General features: G+C 36.3%; 4 protein-coding genes across 4 annotated transcripts; 2 read left to right on the top strand and 2 right to left on the bottom strand.

Annotated features, from left to right (window-relative positions):
* Positions 1-2,807: 2,807 nt before the first annotated feature.
* Positions 2,808-5,819, top strand: LOC121746806 (glycerol kinase-like). The gene is made up of 4 exons (XM_042140737.1): positions 2,808-3,038; positions 3,295-3,516; positions 3,903-4,869; positions 5,413-5,819. Exons 1-4 carry the CDS (start codon positions 2,902-2,904, stop codon positions 5,656-5,658), a joined length of 1,572 nt encoding a protein of 523 aa, XP_041996671.1. The 5' UTR covers positions 2,808-2,901; the 3' UTR covers positions 5,659-5,819.
* A 789-nt stretch (positions 5,820-6,608) lies between these two features.
* Positions 6,609-7,253, top strand: LOC121747652 (VQ motif-containing protein 11-like). Its single transcript, XM_042141729.1, has one exon. The coding sequence runs from the start codon at positions 6,654-6,656 to the stop codon at positions 7,059-7,061; it is 408 nt and encodes a 135-aa protein (XP_041997663.1). The 5' UTR covers positions 6,609-6,653; the 3' UTR covers positions 7,062-7,253.
* A 2,141-nt stretch (positions 7,254-9,394) lies between these two features.
* LOC121747108 (zinc finger BED domain-containing protein DAYSLEEPER-like) lies at positions 9,395-12,647 on the bottom strand. Its single transcript, XM_042141095.1, has 2 exons — positions 12,526-12,647; positions 9,395-11,528 (listed from the first exon to the last, which is right to left on the bottom strand). Exon 2 carries the CDS (start codon positions 11,525-11,527, stop codon positions 9,500-9,502), a length of 2,028 nt encoding a protein of 675 aa, XP_041997029.1. The 5' UTR covers position 11,528; positions 12,526-12,647; the 3' UTR covers positions 9,395-9,499.
* A 603-nt stretch (positions 12,648-13,250) lies between these two features.
* LOC121746646 (chaperone protein DnaJ-like) lies at positions 13,251-20,161 on the bottom strand. Its single transcript, XM_042140555.1, has 11 exons — positions 19,635-20,161; positions 19,297-19,365; positions 18,317-18,406; positions 17,677-17,801; positions 17,234-17,429; positions 16,883-17,058; positions 16,021-16,150; positions 15,143-15,303; positions 14,426-14,517; positions 14,054-14,150; positions 13,251-13,606 (listed from the first exon to the last, which is right to left on the bottom strand). The coding sequence occupies exons 1-11, from the start codon at positions 19,947-19,949 to the stop codon at positions 13,561-13,563; spliced, it is 1,497 nt and encodes a 498-aa protein (XP_041996489.1). The 5' UTR covers positions 19,950-20,161; the 3' UTR covers positions 13,251-13,560.
* Positions 20,162-22,560: the final 2,399 nt, after the last annotated feature.

Here is a 22,560-nt window from a genome sequence, read left to right on the forward strand (position 1 = left end):
AGCATATAATACACCCAATAAACGTGCATAATGCATAACAAATCAATCACAACCCCCCCAAACTTGAATGCTTCATTGTCCTCAATGCAAGCAAAGAAGAACATAACAAGTAAAGGGAAAGAAGACTCCCCCAAACTAGGTGTGATATCCATAGTGCATTCGGGTGGGTGGGTGGGTGTATTTTCCTTTGTCGGTGTGCTTCCTCATAGGCTCGAATGTGAATCACATCTCCATGTTGCTCCTACAAAAAGAAAAACTAAAAACAACAAAAAGAAAACAAAATACTCAATTCATAAAAATACATCGAAGGAAAGAATTGAGCGAACAAAACCCTCGATTTATTAAAAAAAAAAAAAAACTAAAAACTCATTGGGTTGCCTCCCAACTAGCGCCTTTGTTTAAAGTCGTTGGCTCGACTTAGTCTTCTAGCTACAAAAAATAAAATGTTAGAAGACTATACAAAAAATAAAAACAAAAAGAATCCTAAATTAAATAATCAGTTGCCTCCCCGGCAACGGCGCCAAAACTTGATGTGTAATTTTCGAGTTTAAATATCAAGTGCAAGATTCACACAAGTTTAATAAATTAGCTCTAAAATTACAACTTTCTGCAAGAGTACAGATGCAGTTGTAGTAAAAGAGTGTCGAACCACAGGGAGGCGTAGGTTATTTAACAAGAATTGACAAAATTAATAAACTAAATTTACAAACTAAGGTTATGAAAGTAGAGAAACTCAAGAGATAAAGAACGTCGCTCCTAATATGCTCCAGATGTGAATTAACTTAACGGACCAATTAACCTATGGATTAGAGATTAATCTAATGAAAGTTGTAATAATCTCGTTCATTCTACTTGCACTGAACATGTTCGTAGATGCTTGAATTTAACCTTGCTGAACACTAAGATCAAATTCGTACTCATCAGATTATCACTCCTACAGACGCATAGTAAGCTCTAATCCAACTTCTAAGTTCCAACGTACATAATTCATTTACAAAATCAATTGAACATTCCTACAGACGCATAGTAAATGTACAACAATTATTGTAACGACATGTAAATCAACTTATCCAAGATTCATATGCTGAACACGATACAAATCTCAAACTCTTTATCTACGTTTCCACCTTTTAACCAAGTTAAAGAGACATTGGCTAAAAGATAAGATTGAATAATAAATCAGGCCGGAATTATCATTCAATGTAATAAGCACCATAGAAAAAGATCATAGATTAATATTAAACCATAGAATCCTAGGGTAATTTACATCTTTCACAAATTAGGAGCAACGTGAAAATTTAGTTACACATCAACAACCAATAAACAAAAAGAACTTATGAAATTGATGTGTAGATGGTAGCAAATCTCCTCCGGAATGATGAAGATTGAATCTCCCTTCCTTCCTCTGCAATTTTCGTCCCCCCTCCAATACCCAATATTTGGGCATTAAAATACTCCCATCCAAATTACTTTGTCAACTGCCATGTCTTTTTAATGCCCCCAGCCCTTTTCTTTTCCTTCTACAGCCTTTTTTTCTACCTTTTTGCAGCCTTTTCTCTTTCTCTCACTTTTTTCATGAAACTGCCTCATTTTCCATATGAAACGCCCGAGAAACTGCTACCCGGCCGGGTAGAATTTTACAATTGCAAAATCACCCGGCCGGGTGGCCAATTTCTTGTACTTGCTGGAATTTTCGCACAACTTTTTCATCATCTGAGTTTCATTCCTTCTTTCACCATTCATTCATCTTCCTACACCACAAAACATACTTTTGCAAGCATCAAACTATATAAATCATGTAAAGTTAGGGGAATAAAAATGTACAATTTGATTCACATCAGCACCCACCCCACCGTTATACTCGAGGCCGTTGCCGACTACCGGCTATGGATTTGACATGCGTATTTTGGGGTCCCCGGATCGAACAACGACTTCAACGTACTCAACCAATCCGACCTCTTCACCGAAGTTTTGAATGGTAAAGCGTCGGCCATCAACTTCATCGCTAACAACCGGCAGGCATCTACCCGAAGTGGCCAACCTTCGTGAAGACGTTCAACAGGCCGGTGAATGAAAAACATGCTCTTTTTGCGCAGAAGCAAAAGGCTGCTCGCAAGGATGTGGAGAGAGCGTTCGGGGTTCTCCAAGCTCGCTTCAACATTATCAAAGCTCCGGCTCGTACGTGGTTTATGGAGAATATGGTCGACATCATGTATACATGCATAATCTTGCACAACATGACTGTCGCCAACGAAGGACCTGAGACGGGAAATTGGTTCGACCCTGAAACCCCGGGAAGCTCTACCGCAAGTAGTCCGCCTCGCAGTGGAGTGCATCCATCTATGCAAGATCGGTTGTCTATTCGGGCAAGGACACGTGATTCTACCGCCCAAGCCCAACTCCAAGATGATCTAATGGAGCACATTTGGGCAAACTTTGGCAATCAATAGAGTGCGCAGAAGAAATTAAATTATGTATTTTTAATATTTTTTAGGATTTTAATTATGTTTTTTTTTAATTTTAAGTTGTAATTTTATGTTATTTAATGAAGTGTGTTTTTATTAATTGAATTTGTTGGAAATAAAAATAAATTGAATGAATAGTTAAAGGATGAGATGGTTAAGAGATGGTTAAGAGACGGTTAAGAGATGGAGGGTTGCAGGTGCGGTCTCTTAGTTAAGAGATGGAGGGAAAAATACAGTGGAGCCCATGAATAATTAAGAGATGAGACGGTTAACTGACCGATAAGAGACCGCGTCGCGAATGGTCTAAGCAGTTGATAACCGAAACAAATCACAAGGCATTCCAATAGGTTGACTTTTTCCACATCATCTCATTTGCTCCGTTTTCATCATTTCCACACCAAAATTCTAAATTTGAGAAGAAAAAGTTTCAGGAAAAATGTCAGGGGGGGAAGAAGTGTTTATTGGTTCAATAGATCAAGGCACAACCAGCACAAGATTCATAATCTATGATCGCTCTGCTAAATCGGTTGGATCTCACCAAGTTGAATTCACTCAGTTCTATCCACAATCAGGGTATGAATCAATACACAATATAACCTTGCTTTTTCTCCTCCCTACATGAAATATTCAACATGTTCTTGAAATTCGTTATTTATGTGAAAGAAAGATTCAATCTTTTTTCGTGGGTGTTTGTGTATTTCAACTGCGTGATTAGTCATCTCATGAAATCATTGGAGTGTAAAACCGTGCGTGTGTGTATGTGTATATATGATCAATAGTAATAGGCAGTGGGTTTTTGATTGGATATGTGACTTTGTTGTATTGGTAGATGGGTGGAGCATGATCCAATGGAGATTCTTGAGAGTGTGAGAGTATGTGTTGCAAAAGCTGTTGACAAAGCCACTGCTGCTGGGCACAATGTTGATAGCGGATTGAAAGCAATTGGATTGACCAATCAGAGAGAGACATCTGTGGTTTGGAGCAAATCCTCTGGTTTGCCTCTTCACAATGCTATTGTTTGGATGGATGCCCGAACCACTTCCATCTGCAGGTCTCTCCTCACCCTCTTGATTCTTTTTGGCTTCTATGAACTATTCATGCCTCATTCTTGAATTTGCATTGACTGAATTTGGTTGTGTTTGTACCTTGAATTTACCTGTTAAGTGTAAATTGATCTAAAGCTGGTATGGGTTAATAGTGTTAGTTGATGTTCGGTAAGATTCTTTACTCGTATAGTAACTTAGACGATTACTCTATTTCCTTTCACGGTGTTTTTCCCATTGGATTTTGGTTTTGCATCTCCTGGGGTTTGTTTAGCTTTCTATTCAATAAAATTTCGTTTGATTATGGATTTTGTAAGGATGTTGTGCTTGATTTGTTTATGCAAGTATTGAGTTCTCATCAAAATGTATGGTTCTTATTGATATTTTTGTTCAGAAAATTGGAAAAGGAGTTATCTGGTGGTAGAACTCATTTTGTTGAGCAATGTGGTTTGCCAATAAGCACATATTTCAGTGCACTAAAGCTGTTATGGCTCTTGGAAAACGTTGATTCTGTGAAGGGGGCCATGAAGAAAGGAGACTTGTTGTTTGGAACAATCGACACTTGGTTGATTTGGAACTTGACCGGAGGGAAAGAAGGCGGTCTGCACATCACTGATGTCTCTAATGCCTCGAGAACTATGTTGATGAACTTGAAAACACTTGAATGGGATGAGAAGATTCTGAATACTCTCGGGATTCCTTCAGAAATCTTACCTAATATCGTCAGTAATGCTGAGGTAATAGGTAATATAGGCAAAGGATGGCCTATTGCAGGGATCCCAATTGCTGGATGCCTCGGTGACCAGCATGCAGCGATGGTGGGACAAGCTTGTCGTAAAGGTGAAGCTAAGAGCACGTATGGGACGGGGGCGTTCATACTGTTGAACACTGGTGAAGAGATCATACAATCGAATCATGGCCTGTTGAGCACTCTTTCTTACAAGCTTGGGCCTAAAGCCCCGACCAATTATGCTTTGGAGGGATCGATAGCCATTGCTGGTGCTGCCGTTCAGTGGCTGAGAGACAGCCTCGGCATCATCAAGAGTGCTGGTGAGATTGAGGAGTTGGCGATGCAGGTTGAATCGTCTGGAGGGGTTTATTTCGTGCCAGCTTTTAATGGACTCTTTGCCCCTTGGTGGCGCGATGATGCCAGAGGAGTTTGCATTGGCATCACAAGGTTTACTAACAAATCCCACATTGCTCGTGCTGTGCTCGAGAGCATGTGTTTTCAGGTGAAGGATGTGTTGGACTCGATGCACAAGGATGCACACGAGAAGGGAGAGGTCAAGAAAGAGAAGGGGGAGTTTTTGCTCAGAGTTGATGGTGGCGCCACCGTAAACAACCTACTAATGCAAATTCAGGTCTGATTTTTTTTGTCCATCTATATTCTCTATGCCATGTTGTATTCTAGCTCATTATCTTTGCATTTCATTGGAGCGTTTCTTCGTTGATCATCCAAACGAGCTTAGACACCCACGACACACAAAATGACATTTTGAGACTTGAATGCTCCATGCTATGACATTAGAGTGCAATATACTAACTCTTCACAGCCGTGTTTTATTGGAGCGTTGCTTGTGCTCTCGTTTGTCAACTAAACAAGCTTAGAGAAACACAAGCTACAACGACAGAAGGCTGCATTACCTCAAATCACATATTGAATACTCTGTGCTACAGCTACAATAGCTTTGCTTCGTTGATCATCTAAATGAGCTTGTGAATATACGAGCTACATCACACCAAACAACATCTTGAATGCTCTATGCTATGCTATATAGTGTATACTAACTCATCATAGTCGTGTTTCATTAGTGCCATTTCATGTCCTCTCGTTCATCAACTCAACGAGCTATACTTTGCTTGAATGCTGCATTGCACCAAATTGACATGTTGGTCATTTGCAGGCTGACTTGTTAGGCAATCCTGTAGTCAGGCCGGCTGATATAGAGACAACGGCGCTTGGGGCCGCCTATGCTGCTGGACTAGCCGTGGGGGTGTGGACGGAGGAGCAGATATTCTCTCCGGGGGAGAAGATGAAGAAAGACACCACATTCCGTCCAGTCATAGAGGAGCAAGTGAGAAAGAAGAAGGTCGAGTCGTGGTGCAAAGCTGTTTCCAGAACCTTCGATTTGGCCGATCTTTCCCTTTAAGTAGAATCTTTCTGATGCTGGATTCCTTAGGTTTTTCGAAGCAATATGTAACAAGTAAGATTGCTGACTTGGATTCCTTCATTTTCCTGTTTTTGAACACAACAAAAACACATGCATTACTAAAGCCTACAGAAATTTGGATTGTGTTAAATTGTGAATTATTCAGCTGTGGTGATTCTACTTATATGATAACTGTTCTTTAAATGTAAACGTTGAAAGCTGTGGTGATTCTACCATTTTTACCAACTACGAAGGCCCAAAGTTAGAGCTAATCTGGTGGGGACTTTTTGGAGAAAACATGGCATTATTATAGTTCATATTAATAATTTGCGGTTAACCATTCGTATAAATTGCATTTTTATCCAAATAGACAACACTTTCAATTAAATAGTTGTGATTATAACTCAAAGATAAGCTTATTGATTAATAGTCATATAACAACTCTTAAAACACTTTTTTTTAGAAGATAATAAATACATAAGTGGGATTGGATGTGGCAAGATTTATTTGCCTGTGAATTGTCATGACTCATAATGGATTTACCCACGCAAACTAATTGTAAATCAAGTAATACATCATATGCTACCATATTTGCATATTAGTTTTACACGTGTGAAAAAAATATGTGAATCCCAGTGTCAATAACTCCTGTAGATTTTTCCTTAGTAAATCAAAATAAATTAACCCAAGAAATATATATGAATATATGTTGCAAATCATAGCTACCAACGAAAAATAATCAAATAACAATAGATACATAGAAAGTAGTACTACTATATGGCAAGAAATTTAGTGTTACGTTTCGTATTTTGTTGCATATATATGGTATTTACGATTAATAATATAACTATTTCAATGTATTAAATATTAATGAATATCATAAATTTACACATGACAGTATATAACATGAACGATATAAATGAAGAATCAAATGCATCCTTCTTCCCTCGCCACAATTTTCATCTCTCCAAAACTCTCTCTCTCTTTTCTCTACAATGGCTGCTTCTTCTCCCAACCATTCCTCTCACCGATCCATATTCCACGACCCGGATACCACATTCGTCCAAACCGACCCGGAAACATTCCGGGAAGTCGTCCAAAGGCTAACCGGCGCCGCCGCAGGCAGCCGTGACTCCGCCGCCTTCAACCTCCACGAGAGAAGGACAACCGTGAGAAAGCTCAAGATCAAGCTCGGCGCAAGCAACCGGCGCGGCGGCGCGGTGATGGAGTCGCCGGTTTCCACGCTGGAGTACGCGGGGAGCCCGGCGACTCCGAGCGACGAGGAAGAGAGGGCCATTGCGGAGAAGGGGTTTTACTTGCACCCGAACCCGTTTGGCACTCCGCCAGGATCCGACCCGCCTGAGCTGCTGCCTCTGTTTCCACTCCATTCACTTATTAACTGATCCTCTTTTTATGGTTTTAGTTTTAGTTAATTTTGGTGGATTAGTTGATCAGTATTAGTAGTGTTGTGTGATTTTTAGTTTTAGAAGAGCTTAAATAAGGTTTTGTGAGTTTTTACTTTTTATGTTCCATTTTATTTGGGTTTTAGTAGTATAAAGAAGATGTCGGTTTAAATTTTTGTGTGGCATTTCCAATTAGTGTTTATGGTTCAATTATGTGCTTTATTTAATTTCTATCTGGGCTTAGACAGTGAAGAATGTGACTAATTTAATTGTATCTTTCAATGTTCTTTGTTGTGGTATGGAGTACTTAATAAATTGTGATATTACGAGATTTAATAATAATTAAAAAAATAAATCGTCACACGGATTTGTTAGTTTGATAGATTGTTCAAAACAACAAATTATTAATAACTTCAGTAATTGTGTGCAATTAATTAGGGACTAAAACTTGTATGCACACATATATGGACTATGGTGTTGGTGTGTATTGCAAAGTGCATTTACCTATTGACATTGTGACACTATGTGCGTGGAAGACCTTTGCTTTAGGCCAACAAAAAGTTCAATGAGAGCGACATAATTAAAAGTATATTTGCGTGTGATAATAATTTGCTACTATGTGTTAATTGTATATTGATGGTGTATATACAAGGCAAGATACAAATAATAATGAAAAATAAACTTTGGACATGATCATTGATTATGTCGGACTAACAACCATATTTCACAAATACAAGGCATAATACGTACTTAATTACAAATTTAATAAGTTATAAAGGCCGTGATAAAACTGAGGCAACAACAAGAGATTTTGTATTCAATTCCACCAAGGTAGCTTTCACTTTATATAGTGGTTATTAACTATGTATTCATGCGATTTACTAATATATTTTCCACGTTGTATGATTGTATAGTGATATCATTTGGATGCGGTAGAATTTTTTAATTAATTCTAAAAATAATTAGATGTCACCATGGTTGATAGTAATTGCAAAAAATGAAGAAAGGCGCCAATTTTGAAGTAGTAGTATTTAATAATTGGGATAGTTGGTTTTAATTGGATGCGGTGTTTAAACTTTCAAAAATATTTGAAATTGTCTCCAAAATAAGTGCAGCAAGCAAGGAATGTATGAATAGGGATAAGATAACATTTATAATATGGAAAGGACCACTGTGTCTGTAATGCCGTAAATTCAAGGTTTTCGACTATTTAAATACAGTAATCATAAGCACACAAATTTACCTTTGAAGTTACCATACATGTTGTGGACATTTTCGTATCATTTAGTGTTATAATATCTGAAATAATGATTTGTTGCTGCTCACAAACTGGATATATATGTATAATATATTCTATGAGAAACATGATAAATTGACCGTGAAAAATGATTCATTCATAAAGACAATTCTCGCCCAAACCTAAGAGTCTAAGACCATTAAATATTAATTCATCGTCAAAGTCATGAGTCATTATAAATCTTCTCGGTCTAATGACTAAGTTATGTTTAATTTTAATTTTAGAATTTGTTTTTATTTGGTCAGGTCCATATCAACAATGGTAGTTTATGGCGCTCTTCGTAAAACATAAATATTGGAAACATAAATATTGGCTTCATAAAGGCTATTTTTATATTTTTAAAAATTCAGGCTATTTTTATATTTTTAAAAATTCAGACTATTTTTATACTAAATCACTCCAAAATTCAGGCCATAAAGTGCACCTGATCCTACCGAAACGCATTTGGTGAGGGAGAAACAAAATCTAATTAAAATGTTTGTTTTTAAATTTTGGTTTCTCATAGAGTAAATAAATTTGCTATATGGAGTGTTTGTTTCTTTTTTATGGCAAGAAACGCATAGCTTTTGTCATCGTTCTGAGCAAGTACTCACGAGAAAAGACATTTCAATATGTACATTTTAATGTATAAAATAGCACGAATCATAAGCTGCAATTAAAATGTTTCAAGCTATAAAATAACCCAAAAACTCAATCATAAAAGTATATGGTTTCTATTCTATCTTCACTAATGTTCGTTATCCCATTGAGTTTATTGGAATTAGTTGTGAGTAAAAAGATCAAGAGTTTAGTTACATCAACATTTTATAGCTCCAGATATTCATGAATAGTAGTTGTGGATAATTAGATAGTAGTATAACCAAAGAAAATTACACATTCATAACTTATCACATAGTACTATTTATGTTAATATTATATCCCTATATTTATGTTACAACTCTTAAACAATAGTATCAATTTAATAAAAACAATTACTACTTCATGGATAGAAGAAAAGTATAGACAGATGTGCAAAATTGAAACAATGGCTAAACGGTTTAATGGGGGAAAATATTCTTCTTTATATCATCAAAGAACAAAGAATATTAGCTAAAGCCTAGCAAAAAAACTCTACAAAAAATGAGTGTGCAATAAAAAAGAATTATAGTTCTGTTTTAACAAAAGTGTCAGAGGGAAATACTTCATTAGGTAGTGTATGCGGATGCTGAAGCCAATCTTTTGCACACACGAGGGCCTGAACGGTTTTAGGTCTCAAGGAACTCAAGTGGCTATCCATCTTCCTCTCCCCTGAATCGAATACTGATTCTGGAGGGACAGTCGAGACCGGAATAGATAGCACGTCGGAAGCAAGCTTCGACAGAGTAGGATACCTTTCTCTATTCACTCTCCACCATCCTAATACATCAAAATCTTGCACACGGGGCAGAACCGATTCCTCAAGGTACTGGTCTATCTCAGACTTGACATGTGCTTCGCCCATGATTTCTGAGATGTCCACATAAAAATCAGACAGGCCATCATCATCATCATCACCATCACAAAGAATATCTTCAGATACCACCTCTGCTTTCACCAGATGCTCGTTGTCATCTTCTATGATAGGGCAATGAAGGGACAGCATAACATAATCAAGATACAGATCATGCAGACCCTGATCGACAACCTTGATTTGAGAGTCGGCATCATCACCAAATATCCTGGAGAAGCTAAAGTCCACAACCTTCATCTTGAACCTTGGATCCATAACAACCGCAATTGCAAGAACAAGGTTGCAATCATCCCAGAATTTGGTAAACATATCCAGCAGTGGTCTTGTCAGCATGCTTTCAAAGAAATCCTGGCTCTCAGTATCATGCTTAAGTTTAAGATACATTTTCCACACAACATCAAAGAATGAGTTAGTTGTTGGGTAAACAGGGGAGTTTAGTATGTTCGCTGCCTCATAAAACATCTTCAAGTACGAGCAGAGTGTTTCCACCTGTCGCCATTCATCCCAGGACACAGACAACTTGTAATCTGGATCATAAGCATCCAGATTAGAAAATACCTCCTTCAGTTCAGAAGCAGCCACCAACATTTGGTAAGTGGTATTCCATTGGGTCAAATCATCAATAATCAAGCTCTTTGTACTGGGAACTTGAAGATCTTGTCTCAGTTTGTTAAATCTTTTTTCATTATCATCTGACGTTTTCACATACTTCACACTCTGCCGTACTTTCTGAACGGTTTCCCTCATGGAATATAGAGAATCTTGAGCCAGACTCCTCATTGTACGTGCATAGCAGTGGTTAATCAACATCTGACCTTTGAGAATAATGGTGTTCTTGACAGGTAGCATATTTCTAATAGTTTCTCTAGCACTTGGAATAGCATGACTGAGGTTGAGAGTGATAGTAAATAACTTGTCCTGAATGCCCCAATCACCCAAGCAAGCAGCAACAGCATGCATGAAGGCTGTTGCAGAATCAGGAGACTGTACAGCAATAACATTGAAGATCCTTCTTTGCAACTTCCAATCATGATCGGTAAAGTGACCTGTTACCAGTACATAAGCTACACTCTGATCTGACGTACATAAGTTTACTGTGAGGTTTAGACGTCCTGGAATTCCACAAAGAAGGTCCATAAGCTTTTGCTTCTCTCTCAAGTATATGCCCATAATCTGCTCTTGCAATAGGCTCACGCTAGGAATATTAAACTGAGGTTGAAGACTCCTTGTAAAATCCACAAAACCAGATTGTTGAACCATATCAAGTGGATAATCATGCTGAATTACCATTTTTGCAAGGTCGTAGCTGCAGCTATCACCGTCAAAGTAAGTACTCGGGACTCCATTTGAAGCATGGCAACGTTTTCTTGGTATGTTAGTGAAATTCACAGGGGGTGGAACATGTGAAATCATTTGATCTTTCTCCTTCTTACTACGCCCAACAGGGCAGATTCCCAAAGAAATGTGACGCTTTAGATGACTGGTTCCAGCTAGCTTTGCGCCTGATATATAAGCAAATGATTTTCTGCACTGGTTGCAGAATGCCCTGACACAATCAGGATTTATAGTTTCAATTGTGAAGTGATCCCAAACCATGGATTTTTTCCTCCTTCGTTTATTCGGCTGGGCATCTGCATTAGGGAAAGCACTTTGATCAATAGCTATATCCATTTCATACATCCTGCAATCATATAAAATCAAGGAGGATCATTAGTCAACCATACGTGTTTTTGAATCAAGGAAATACCTACAATAGTAAATATAAGGCATAAACGATTGATGCATATCTTGATTGCACAAACAAGATAAAGTAAGCCAGTACTGCTCAAGAGTCCTAAGTAATAGAATGCCACTAACACATAATAATTGTTCCAATTGTAGTTGACATAATATTGCCAATCATCAGAATGTTAATAAGAATATCACATGTAGAAACTAATGATGATCTCAGATTATAAAATGTTGCATTACATTGCTAAAAAGTTCTGTATATTTACTATCCAAAAACTCTGCAAGTTACTATCCAATAAGTTGTGGAAGAATGAGCTACGTACTCGAAATTAATAAATCATTAAAATGCTAATAATATGATTCTACTAAAGTAAATACCGCCCAGAAATCATTCATAAAACTAACTACTAATATACCGAACGGATAAAAGATAAAATTAGGCATTTTGATAAAATATTATTGCACACGCCTAAACAAATTACTTCAGAATGATGCATAAACAGGAAACAATGTAAAGTAATTACATTGTCACATCTACAAGAACATTACGATAGTAGTCGTGTTCATCAAATACAAAGAAAACACTACCATAAACATTTAAATATCACGCTCTCAGATTTTTAACATAATAGTACAAACGAAACCACATAAACATACAAAAGACTACACGTTATACGGATAAAACGCATCCAATTTAACGCAGTGGAAGTAATAATTCGATTCACTACACATGATCATCAAACCAAACAACATTACCATAACAAAATTAAACTTGAACACGCAAAATCAACACAAATTCCAGATACCCTAATCCATCCCCAATCATCACACGAATACAGAGAGGGTAAGAATACAAACAAGATAAAGAACCAGAAAAAACTCCATTATAGGTCGAAATTGAGAGAGGAGAATCGAAAACGCGATAAGAGATGTTGAGAAACACTTACTTCAGCGACGCAGCGTGAGTCTCCGCCGCTGTGAACCTCGGGGGTTGAGGGTTTTACGAGCTCTGTAGTGGGAGAGTGGGAGAGAGGGGGGAAAGAGGATGGGCTGACAAACCCTAATGGACTTGACAAGGCGGCCTCTTTGGATTTTGGACGACATATATATAAACCTAATTCTTAGTCCACTAATTAAGGAAATACTTTTGTGTACAAATTCCAGTCGTCTGATCTAATTTTAGTTTCTATTAATCTGATCGTAGCCGTTGATTTTGTAAGGTAATATTATTCGGGAGTCGTTGCATCATAGTAATAGCAAGAAGTAACAACGCACGTAAACTCAATGAATCCAACTTTTTTATTTCAGAAATTCGATTAAATATATAGTATTAATTAAATCACAAATAGTTTTTGCCATCAAATGCACAAACTTTTGAGATTTTATGATTACTCCCCAAACTTGTGATTTTCTAGTTTTTCAATCTTAGATTTTTCTCTAGAATTATTTAATGGCCAACACTATATTATACGTATAACAAACATACGTATCTCAATATCAAGATACGATTTCAGATCCAGCCCTATTTAAATATTATGACAAGATTTATATTATTGTATTTACTCCATGCATATTTGCCCACAAATCATTGAACCAAGTGCAATTTGAAAGACAAAAACCACAACTATCTTAATGACTAATGAGGTAGTACAAAGATGGAAGAAAATTCATGTAATTTTGGCAACATTTCTAACTAATGTTTTCCATCACTGATTAACATGATTCACAGCCATACAAAAGAATTAAAGTGAGGTCACTCTGCAGTAAGAATATTAACTCATGCTACAATTTACAGCATAGGGAAAAATTGTGAAAAAAATCACAATGGATTATAATTCAAATTTCTCAGCTAATCTGAAGAGCATTCAATTGCTGGAAGCGCAAAATGTTCCATGAAATCTGCGTAACGATTGTAGTCGAGAAACAGCCAGCATGCCTAAGCTGCAGTGTTCGCCGTGGATGACTCAGACCCGTATGTAGAGTTATAAGTTGTCTTTAAACCACTTTATTGCTCCATTAGCAATAGACCTGCAACCAAGGTATTATCCTCTAAGCGAAGCTGTGCAGACAAATAAAGTGCGATGGCGGTGATAGGAACATTCAAAGTAAGAAAGAGCACGATAATGTTATCAATCTAATGCTCAAGAATAATCTCAAACTTCATCTCTAAAGAAATACTATAAGAATTATCATGTTAATTTCAAACTGCATCGGCATGGAGAAGTTGGTGTGCCTTTTGAGAAATATGTAAACTCAGTCTCCATTGCACATACGTAATATAAAAATCAACAACTGTAATTTCTATCCATGTAATGGGATCACCAAGAAAAAGATAAATCTCAAACTTTGAGTTGGGAGCTTCCTATATGCATGAGTTATATGCTAATATGGACATGAGTGATGTAATTAAGTTCGATGATAGCTCAGTATTTCCAGCAAAAATTTGTAGGAAAACAACAGGAAAATAGAATGTACCCAGCAAGATCTTTCAACTGCTTCCATACGTCACTTTCATTTTCTGATTCATTTTCCTTTTCCGTGGTTGGACTCGTTTCAACTTCTGTATTTTCATCTGCAAAGCAGATACAAGATCAGGCTTCAGTATTAGATGTAAAACTGTAATTTCAGTTCCACTTCCGCATACTCTCGTGTCTGTAACACTCTTCTAATTTGCAGTGCAATACGAAAATAACAAGTCCCCAAATAAGACCCACAACCTCCCAGCTTGACACTAAAGTAGGGAAACTTGCACACAATAGTCTAGGTGATAAAACTGAAAAAACTAACTAGGTTTTCCACAAATTTACAAGACTTCATAGCCATAGCCAGCTGAATGTTGGTGCTCACCAGGTTGTTGAACTTTTGGGCGAGTTCTTGTACGGCTTGCAGGGGCGCTGCCAAGAGCAGCAAGCTCCTCAAGTAGTTCACGTTCTTTTGCACTGAAGACGGATACAAAGTATATTAATTCTAATGAAGTTCATGAAGAAATAATCAATCATTACAAAAAGATAAGATTAGAATTGGCTTGACATGCTAATTGAGATATGAATCATGTCTAACACTCAACGAACAAATACTTCTTGATGAATTTCCTTGTTTCAATATGCATGAAAATGGGGACAGCTAGATAATTTATTTAATCCTTTTCTTTGTAACATCATATAATACTATTGCTCGGTGCTAATGGCACTACCATGATATCAAAATCAATATGAAAGAGTTGGTTGGATGCAGGAAGGAAAAGGTTACTTCTAACTCCAGCAGTGCAACACCAGAAACTGACACATTCTAACTCCAGCAGTGCAACACCAGAAACAGGTGACAACAGATTAATATGAAAAAGATTATCCTAGTAGGAAGTATTGGACATAAAAAGATGATTAATTCAAATTCCAAATCAAGGGATAGACTAAATGTGTATAATCATATAGCAATGGTACACAAAAAAGATGAAACAGGTAAGTCCAACAAGAAGAGACTATTCTGCAACTATTTAACAAGCAGCAAATTTTTAAGCTACAAGCAGATATATTTGGAATATAAAAGTGAAAGGCCTTTGGCTACCTGATGCGTTTTGGTATGCTAACTTTAACGGTAAAAAGATGGTCGCCACGTATAGATGGCCTGTTCAATTTAGGAGCACCTTTTCTTGCCAAGACCAGTACATCTCCAGGTTGAGTTCCTGGAGGAATCTGCAGATCTGTCATTCCTTCAACCGTCTTTACCTGTTTCAGATACCAGGCAGCATCGTCATGTTGACACAAAGTAAATATCATGAATATTTCACAGCAAAACATAACCTAGTTACAAAGAAGAGTTCAATACAATCTGCATGCAACTCAACAAATAATTTAGTATACAGGTGTTTCCGTAGTTTTTCACAATGCCATGTAACAAAAGTTACATATTTTTCCTTGAAAATTATCATGTCTGGTCCTGTAGATAAGGAAATCAAGTTTGTATAGTTTACTTTGTCCTTCCTTTCGTTTCTTGTGGTTAAACGGTACATACGAAAACTCAATAAAATCCAGTTTATCTGGCCTTCTATGCCAACATTCCATATATAAGAATTCCCTATGGTTATATTAGTAAGATTATGAAGATTGCTTAATATTTAATGTTGTTGACATTGAGAGGAATGGCTACTGCAGATACAGGTTATAGACTCTGATAGAGCAGATATATAAATGCAGTGTGCAAAGGTAAACTTGTAGAGTTATAGTTTTTCATTAATAACAACTGACAAAAGATGAGCTCATACATGTACTGCAGAATTGGAAATAACCAGACATCAGAGAGGTGGCAGGTTTTAAGAAACGTCATAATACTTTAAGAAATAAAATATTTCCAAAAGCAGTTTAAATGCAAGTAAGTTGAAAATTGAAATTAATGAGCCTGTGAAAATACATGGAAATATGATCAAGATCCAAGAGTAAGTGTACCTTTGTAACAGTTCCCAATATGGCCTCCAGATAGCTGATTTGAATAGTAGAAAGGAGATTTATGCCATCTCTTTGAATCTCAGGTATCTCTTCGATGTCAAGATACACAAAAAGATCTCCAGGTGCCCCCCTGTAAAGAAGTGAAGCATCAGGAAGTGGTAACACCTAGTGTTTCATGGATTATATTTTACATCAGCTATATACAACAAAGAAGAACATGTATCAAACAAGTTTATAACAACTATGCAACACAAAAATCTTAAATTTATAAGCACCATACATGCATACCCATCCAACTACCTCTACCCCTTTTTCCCCTGAAAAAGCATTATGCACTCTGCCCCCCAACTATTAAGTGAACAAAGTTCAATAATTCTCGCAATTCCCTTCATGGTTAAAACTTGTCAAGTTTAGATGATGAGTAGCCACAAATTTACTTTTGAAACAAGAGCTCCAAAGACATCATCACATTGCAGAGCTTCTGAATACTTCTAATCGTAACTTATATGTGCACTTAAAAATTGGACAATTTAGACATTTATTAAGGCAGCTTGAGAATAGATTTGTTTTTAACAGGCTTCAAATTTTAGCCTGCATCTTCGGAAGCAGCAACTAGAGAAATGAATGTCTATGCTGCCAAAATACCAAATACATGACTCTATCTCATGGACTGGTTATGATAGAATATCCTGTGATTAATTCTCACAAGAGTATTTCTTATGCAAATGCCTTCAGGGTCACCTGGTTTCCTGCAGTTAACCAGTTTAACATGACAGATATTTAAAGTAAAACACTTCATCAGTTGGGTTAACTAGAGAAATCTTATTATTGAGAACAATGACTAGAACAGTGTATCACATACCCTTTTGGTCCTGCATCACCCTCTCCTGCAACTCTAAGAATACTGCCCTTGCTCACTCCAGGAGGGATTTTGACTTTGATATCTTTTCTAATTCGTGTACGGCCAGCACCAGAACATTTACGGCAAGATTCAGATATCATTTCACCATCCCCACCACAATTTGGGCATATTGAAACCTAAGTTAATCCATATTTCATCATGAACGTGCATTTTTGTTAATTTAATGAGGATGAAGTGGCTAAGAAAAATGAAAGGTAATCACTACGAATAAATTGAAGCATATAAACTTTAGGCAAGAATTGGACTCACAACCATGGAAATGACCTTTTAACAGACTATATAAACAAGCACCTGAGAAAACATGCCAAAAGGTGTTTGCTCAGTTCTCATGACTTGACCTCTGCCACCACATGTCGAGCAAATTCTCATTTTGGAGCCTACTTTTGCTCCGGTGCCAGCACAAACGTCACATGTTTCAAGATGGGACAGCTCAAACTCTTTCTCAGCTCCAAAGATAGCCGCAGTAAATTCCAATACCATGTCATAACTAAAATCCATTTTCAGTAATAAGTTAGTTTGATGAGGCTAAATTCCCGTAACACAAAATGAGTGCAGCAGAAGATATCTTTGGCCGAAATATCCCCAAATTAGAAGTTAAGTAAGATCCAACCTCACCTGAGTAACTATGCGAACCTTCTTATATTTATAGACAAGAAGAAGAAATTAATTTGGTCATTAATGAAAATGACAATTGACAGGCATGTCAAAGAATAATATGCTCAAATTTGACTCACCGGAGATCTTCACCTTTGGAAACAGTACTACGACGTGATGTTCCAAATCCACCTCCATCCATTCCAGGGAATCCACCCATACTAGGCCCAAAAAATGCTTCAAATAGATCAAATGGATTTGTAGCCTATGGGAAAGACATATACAACAGCACAGCATAAGCCAATATATCGTGGCATTACAAGTCACTAGCACAAGTCACTTATGATAAATATTCCATGCTTACGAAATCTATATAATTTAGCTAAGAAACAGTTGTCTTGAAGATTTTACATGTATAAAGTTATCTTTAAAATACATAACATCAAGCTTTGTATTACAACCTTATAACATCCCTACATCAGTATTTGAATTTTTTCAAGGGAATGAAAGAAGTTAAGAAAATGACTAATATTAGTCATCAGGAAAATGGGATGATTTATGGGGGGGGCAAAAATTTCCCAAACAAGTTAGCTGTTAATCTGAAGCACATTTGTCTTTGGCATCTTTAGTGCACCCATAAGGTGTGTTTCATCTATTGTCTATAACTCTTTCTTCTACATCTTATAATAAACTAACCACGAAACAGCATGTACACACAAACACAAAGAGCAAGAACGGAAGAAAACAAATGAGGCAAATACTATAGAAAATTGGAAATACCGTGTAACCACCACCTCCCCCTACAGCACTCTTCACTCCAGCTTCACCATATTGATCGTATAAAGCTCTTTTTTTGTCATCTGATAGTACCTGACAATATTGTACTTCAGGATTCTCAAAATAATAAATGTACACATACAGCATGTGAGAACTATCTAACACACTCTTCAACAACCATGGGAATCTTGATTTTTCAACTTCAGCAAATATTTAGGACATCATGAAATTAATATCAGAAAGACTGCAATGCGGAGCAATGTAAGTCTCAAACAGAGCAGCAAAAAAAAGTAGTAGAAGACAGGGATACCCTAATAACTTGATAACAATTTGAGATACAAAACTGCACAGAGACTAAAGGAGATAACCATTGATAATCATTCAGTAAAGCAACCAAAGAAGCTAAAAGGCAATTTCGAGACAAAGATGCAGAATAGTGTTGCAACGAAAGATATGAAAGTTGTAATAAGTGCATACGAGTAACAGAGCTTCTACGTAGGAAAATGCAAGTAAATTTAGAAATACATTTTGAGGCACACAGATACATAATCAGAGAATACTTGAACCCGCAAAGTGACCTCATTTCATTGGAGGTCACTCCCTCTATATGCACAAAGAGACACCCAGCTGTGATCTGATCGCCATACAAACATGATTAAATGGTTGACATTGACCAAATTAAACTTTGATTGCTTGCTTGATCAATGATTGAACAGAAACAAAAGTTATTAACCACATAAAATGGAGGGCCGTGTAATACTGAAAAGTTGTTTCAACAATTCTGGCTCAATCACATGAAATGTTGGCTGTGATCAAGAATCTCAAAAATAAAAATAATAGGGTTCCGACAACTGTATCCCACTCTAATTGTAACAATCAAAACTCCCCTCAAATCGGTATAAGTGACTTCACAGCAAAACAACTACCAATCAGTCAATCATGCTGAACATTCCGCATACATTCTTGTATCCTCATATGCTTACCTCATATGCCGCACTGATCTCCTTGAATTTATCAGTTGCTCCGGGTTCTTTGTTGACATCGGGATGAAACTAAAAAACCAAACAGAAAAGGATCATTGTCAATTCCTAAATAATGATTAACATCTAAACAATAACAATTTTACAATTACTAAACGAACAAGTTATCTAGAATGTAATTCAATAGGTATTATCACGATCAACCTAAACAGAACAACAAAGGCCTTCACACAATCACATAACATCACAAAATCTGCCAAACACCAATAATTTAACCAAACACCATTTTGAGAACCTTATGCTATATTCACATATTTTGAGAAAAAATTGAATCGAGGTACCTGTCTAGCTAGCTTCCTATAAGCAGCCTTAATTTCCTTGCTATTAGCAGACTTCGGAACTCCCAGAGTGGAATAATAATCAGCGGCAGCAACCACCACCGCTCTCCCAAACCTCCGAGCAGCCATTCTCTTGTTCGATTGAACAGCAGATGAGGCAGAAACTTGCAGAAGTGTCTTGTTGCCCCGCATTGGGGCCCCACCGGTGAAGAAACAAGACGAAGAAGAAGGTAATAAGCTGTTCTGCCTTTGGGGCGTTGAGCTCAAAGATGAAGGGAAAAACAGTGACGGCGAGGTGGCGGAGGCGGCGGTGGCCATAGTAGTGGAGAATGTTTACGGATTCCTGGGCGAAATCTCTAGAAATTTGTATGAAAATTTAGCACTAACGGAATGTGCTTGATGAAAGTTCAGATAGAGTGTGGGGAATTTTTGGATTTCTTTTCATCGCATTTTTGTATTTTTCAAGTTCAGCTCCTCCGATGCTAGCTGTTGAGATTTTCCAATTTTGATAAATCATTTTATTTTCATTTTTACTATTCGAAGCCTTTTTATGTGTGGGTGTGGAGATGCGTCGCGTGGAAATAATTGTGGGGTGACACGCCTCGGCGACATTTATATAGCACGTTTTGTAAACTAGATTTCTTTTTCTTTTTTTTATTTCTTTTTCTTTTTTTATACAATATTTGAACACTTGAATAGTTGAATTGCTTATTGTTATTGTCATGGATTAACTGCAAAACATTGTTCCAATTCTGTGTTTTCTTATTTTGTTTAATACAGTAGTATATAATTTTTTTCTTAACATCTTCTCTGATAGGTGTTTTCAGCAAATGATTGTAAAAGGGGGCATAAAAAGGATTATGATAATAGTTTCAAATTCTCTATATTTTTAATGTCAAAGTTGGTTTATGGCGCGTAATTAGTGAAAATGGTTAGGGAAAAATTAAAATACCAAAAAACATGTCTTATTTTATTGAAAAATATAAACAAATATCGAATTTTGTGTATACCGTTCATTACTGTATGATACTTTATCAAAAATTTTCAGTATAGTAACATTATGAATTTTCATATACAGAATATGGTACTATACTACCATATAACCGAATATATACTGTAAATTATAAATACCATTATATTAAAAATATATTACATTTTTTACTTGTGAAACAGAGTATAATATATAGTTATATAGTATAAAATTTATTTTATACTTGCTATATTTTTTAATTTATAAAATTTAAATAATATTCTAACAACTCAAATATTCTATTTTCATTGATGTTAAAAGTCTAGTTTATCCCAATCGTACAGTATACCGAATTTTGACACTTCCTTCATTCCCTCATAGTTGAGTTGTTTTTCCATTTTTGAAAGTTCTCTCTTAATTGAGTCATTTCCATATATAGGAATAATAACTAACACTTTATCTCATTCTTACTTTACTCTCTCTTACTTTATTATCTCTACTTTATTCATTTTCTACTTTATTCTCTCTCACTTTTTTTTCATCTCTTACTTTTTTATCTATCTATTTAAACACTGAACATCTATATCTCAAACTCCATGCTGAAAAATTACGCCTCAACTATGGGGAACGGAGGGAGTACAACATACCATGAATGAGATACGTGTTGAAATTTTGGTATATAAAAAATTATGGTAATGTAAAAGTATGATATTTTCTAATACCGAAATTTTGATAAGGTATACAATATGGTGGTTTAGGTAGATATACCGTACCGATTCACCTAACTTATATATTTTCATGTAACATTAGTTGTGCTTCATGGATATCGTTGTTTAGACTTGTCAATAAAAAAAATTATAATTCAAATTTCACTACTTCATTATTCAATTTCAACGAAATGAAATCAGGTATCTCATTTAATAATGATATATCTCACATGAAAAAACAAAGAATTGTTAGCAGTCTCGTCTAATTCGTCTTTTTGAGGGTTTGAACTAGTTAGTCCAAGTCACATGAACATTCCATCACAGCGCCAGTTATTAGGCACATGTTTGGTACAAACATTTCCAACGCGTAATGAGTCTATTTTCTCAACAACAGATACAATCGGTGGAGAGAGACACAAAGATGTTTGGAGCAATGGCGAATCTATGGGGCGGGAGGGGTCGGCCGCTTATTTCGTGCGACCAATTTTCCCTTATCTGGACGTAAAATTTCTATATCCGTCCCCTCTGTTTTGCTTCCAACCGCACCGAATATTGAAACAATAGTGATGTTTGGCCCAAACAAAACCCATAACATCCATTTTCAAATCATGAATCCGCCATTGGTTTGGAGTTAAGAATTTGGACACTTTATTTGAAAATTTGAAAACGTTTTTATCTTCCAAACCACATCCAAGTTAAAAAATTATTATCTCTGCATGTACAAACAATTTTGTCATAATATGGACGAAACAAGTTTTAATAATTGCGCCAGTATCGTGAGTTACTAAGACCCTACTTTTATATGTGCAAAGTACTAGCAAAATTTGAGTGGATATATTGGAAAACAAATCGTGGTAACTTATTTCATGGACACGATGGAGTATTAATATGGAGTAGTGTGTTTTGTTACCACAATTGTCTTTTAAAACTAACAACTATTTTTCATGTTAATATATTTGTATAACAAATAATATGATCCTCGTTTTTTATTTGACGCTTGACAAGGATTTTGAGAAGAAACAGGGCGAAAAGACATCTAATTGTGGAGGAATGATGCCCCAACGGGTATGAATGAGCAGTTGATAAATTGTGAAGTGTAATGATTGAAATCATAAATGATTGTGAAAAATCGTTTGTTAAGTTGGATAAAAAATCTCAAAGAATTGAAACTCAAGAGTAGAAAAAAACACATAATAAAATTAATATTCATAAGGCATGCCTTTGTAATACAACCATGAGGCCTTCACATTAC

This window comes from Salvia splendens, chromosome 9 (genome assembly GCF_004379255.2).
Source record: "Salvia splendens isolate huo1 chromosome 9, SspV2, whole genome shotgun sequence".
Taxonomy (NCBI): Eukaryota; Viridiplantae; Streptophyta; class Magnoliopsida; order Lamiales; family Lamiaceae; genus Salvia; species Salvia splendens.

Coding starts and splice junctions, on each gene's coding strand:
- LOC121746806 (XM_042140737.1), top strand. CDS start 2,902: ATGTCAGGGGGGGAAGAAGTGTTTATTGGTTCAATAGATCAAGGCACA. Junction 3,039..3,294: donor CAGTTCTATCCACAATCAGG/GTATGAATCAAT, acceptor TTGTATTGGTAG/ATGGGTGGAGCATGATCCAA. Junction 4,870..5,412: donor ACCTACTAATGCAAATTCAG/GTCTGATTTTTT, acceptor GGTCATTTGCAG/GCTGACTTGTTAGGCAATCC.
- LOC121747652 (XM_042141729.1), top strand. CDS start 6,654: ATGGCTGCTTCTTCTCCCAACCATTCCTCTCACCGATCCATATTCCAC.
- LOC121747108 (XM_042141095.1), bottom strand. CDS start 11,527: ATGTATGAAATGGATATAGCTATTGATCAAAGTGCTTTCCCTAATGCA.
- LOC121746646 (XM_042140555.1), bottom strand. CDS start 19,949: ATGGCCACCGCCGCCTCCGCCACCTCGCCGTCACTGTTTTTCCCTTCA. Junction 18,407..19,296: donor AGATCAGTGCGGCATATGAG/GTAAGCATATGA, acceptor CAATATTGTCAG/GTACTATCAGATGACAAAAA. Junction 13,607..14,053: donor CAGTTGAAAGATCTTGCTGG/GTACATTCTATT, acceptor CCTTGGTTGCAG/GTCTATTGCTAATGGAGCAA.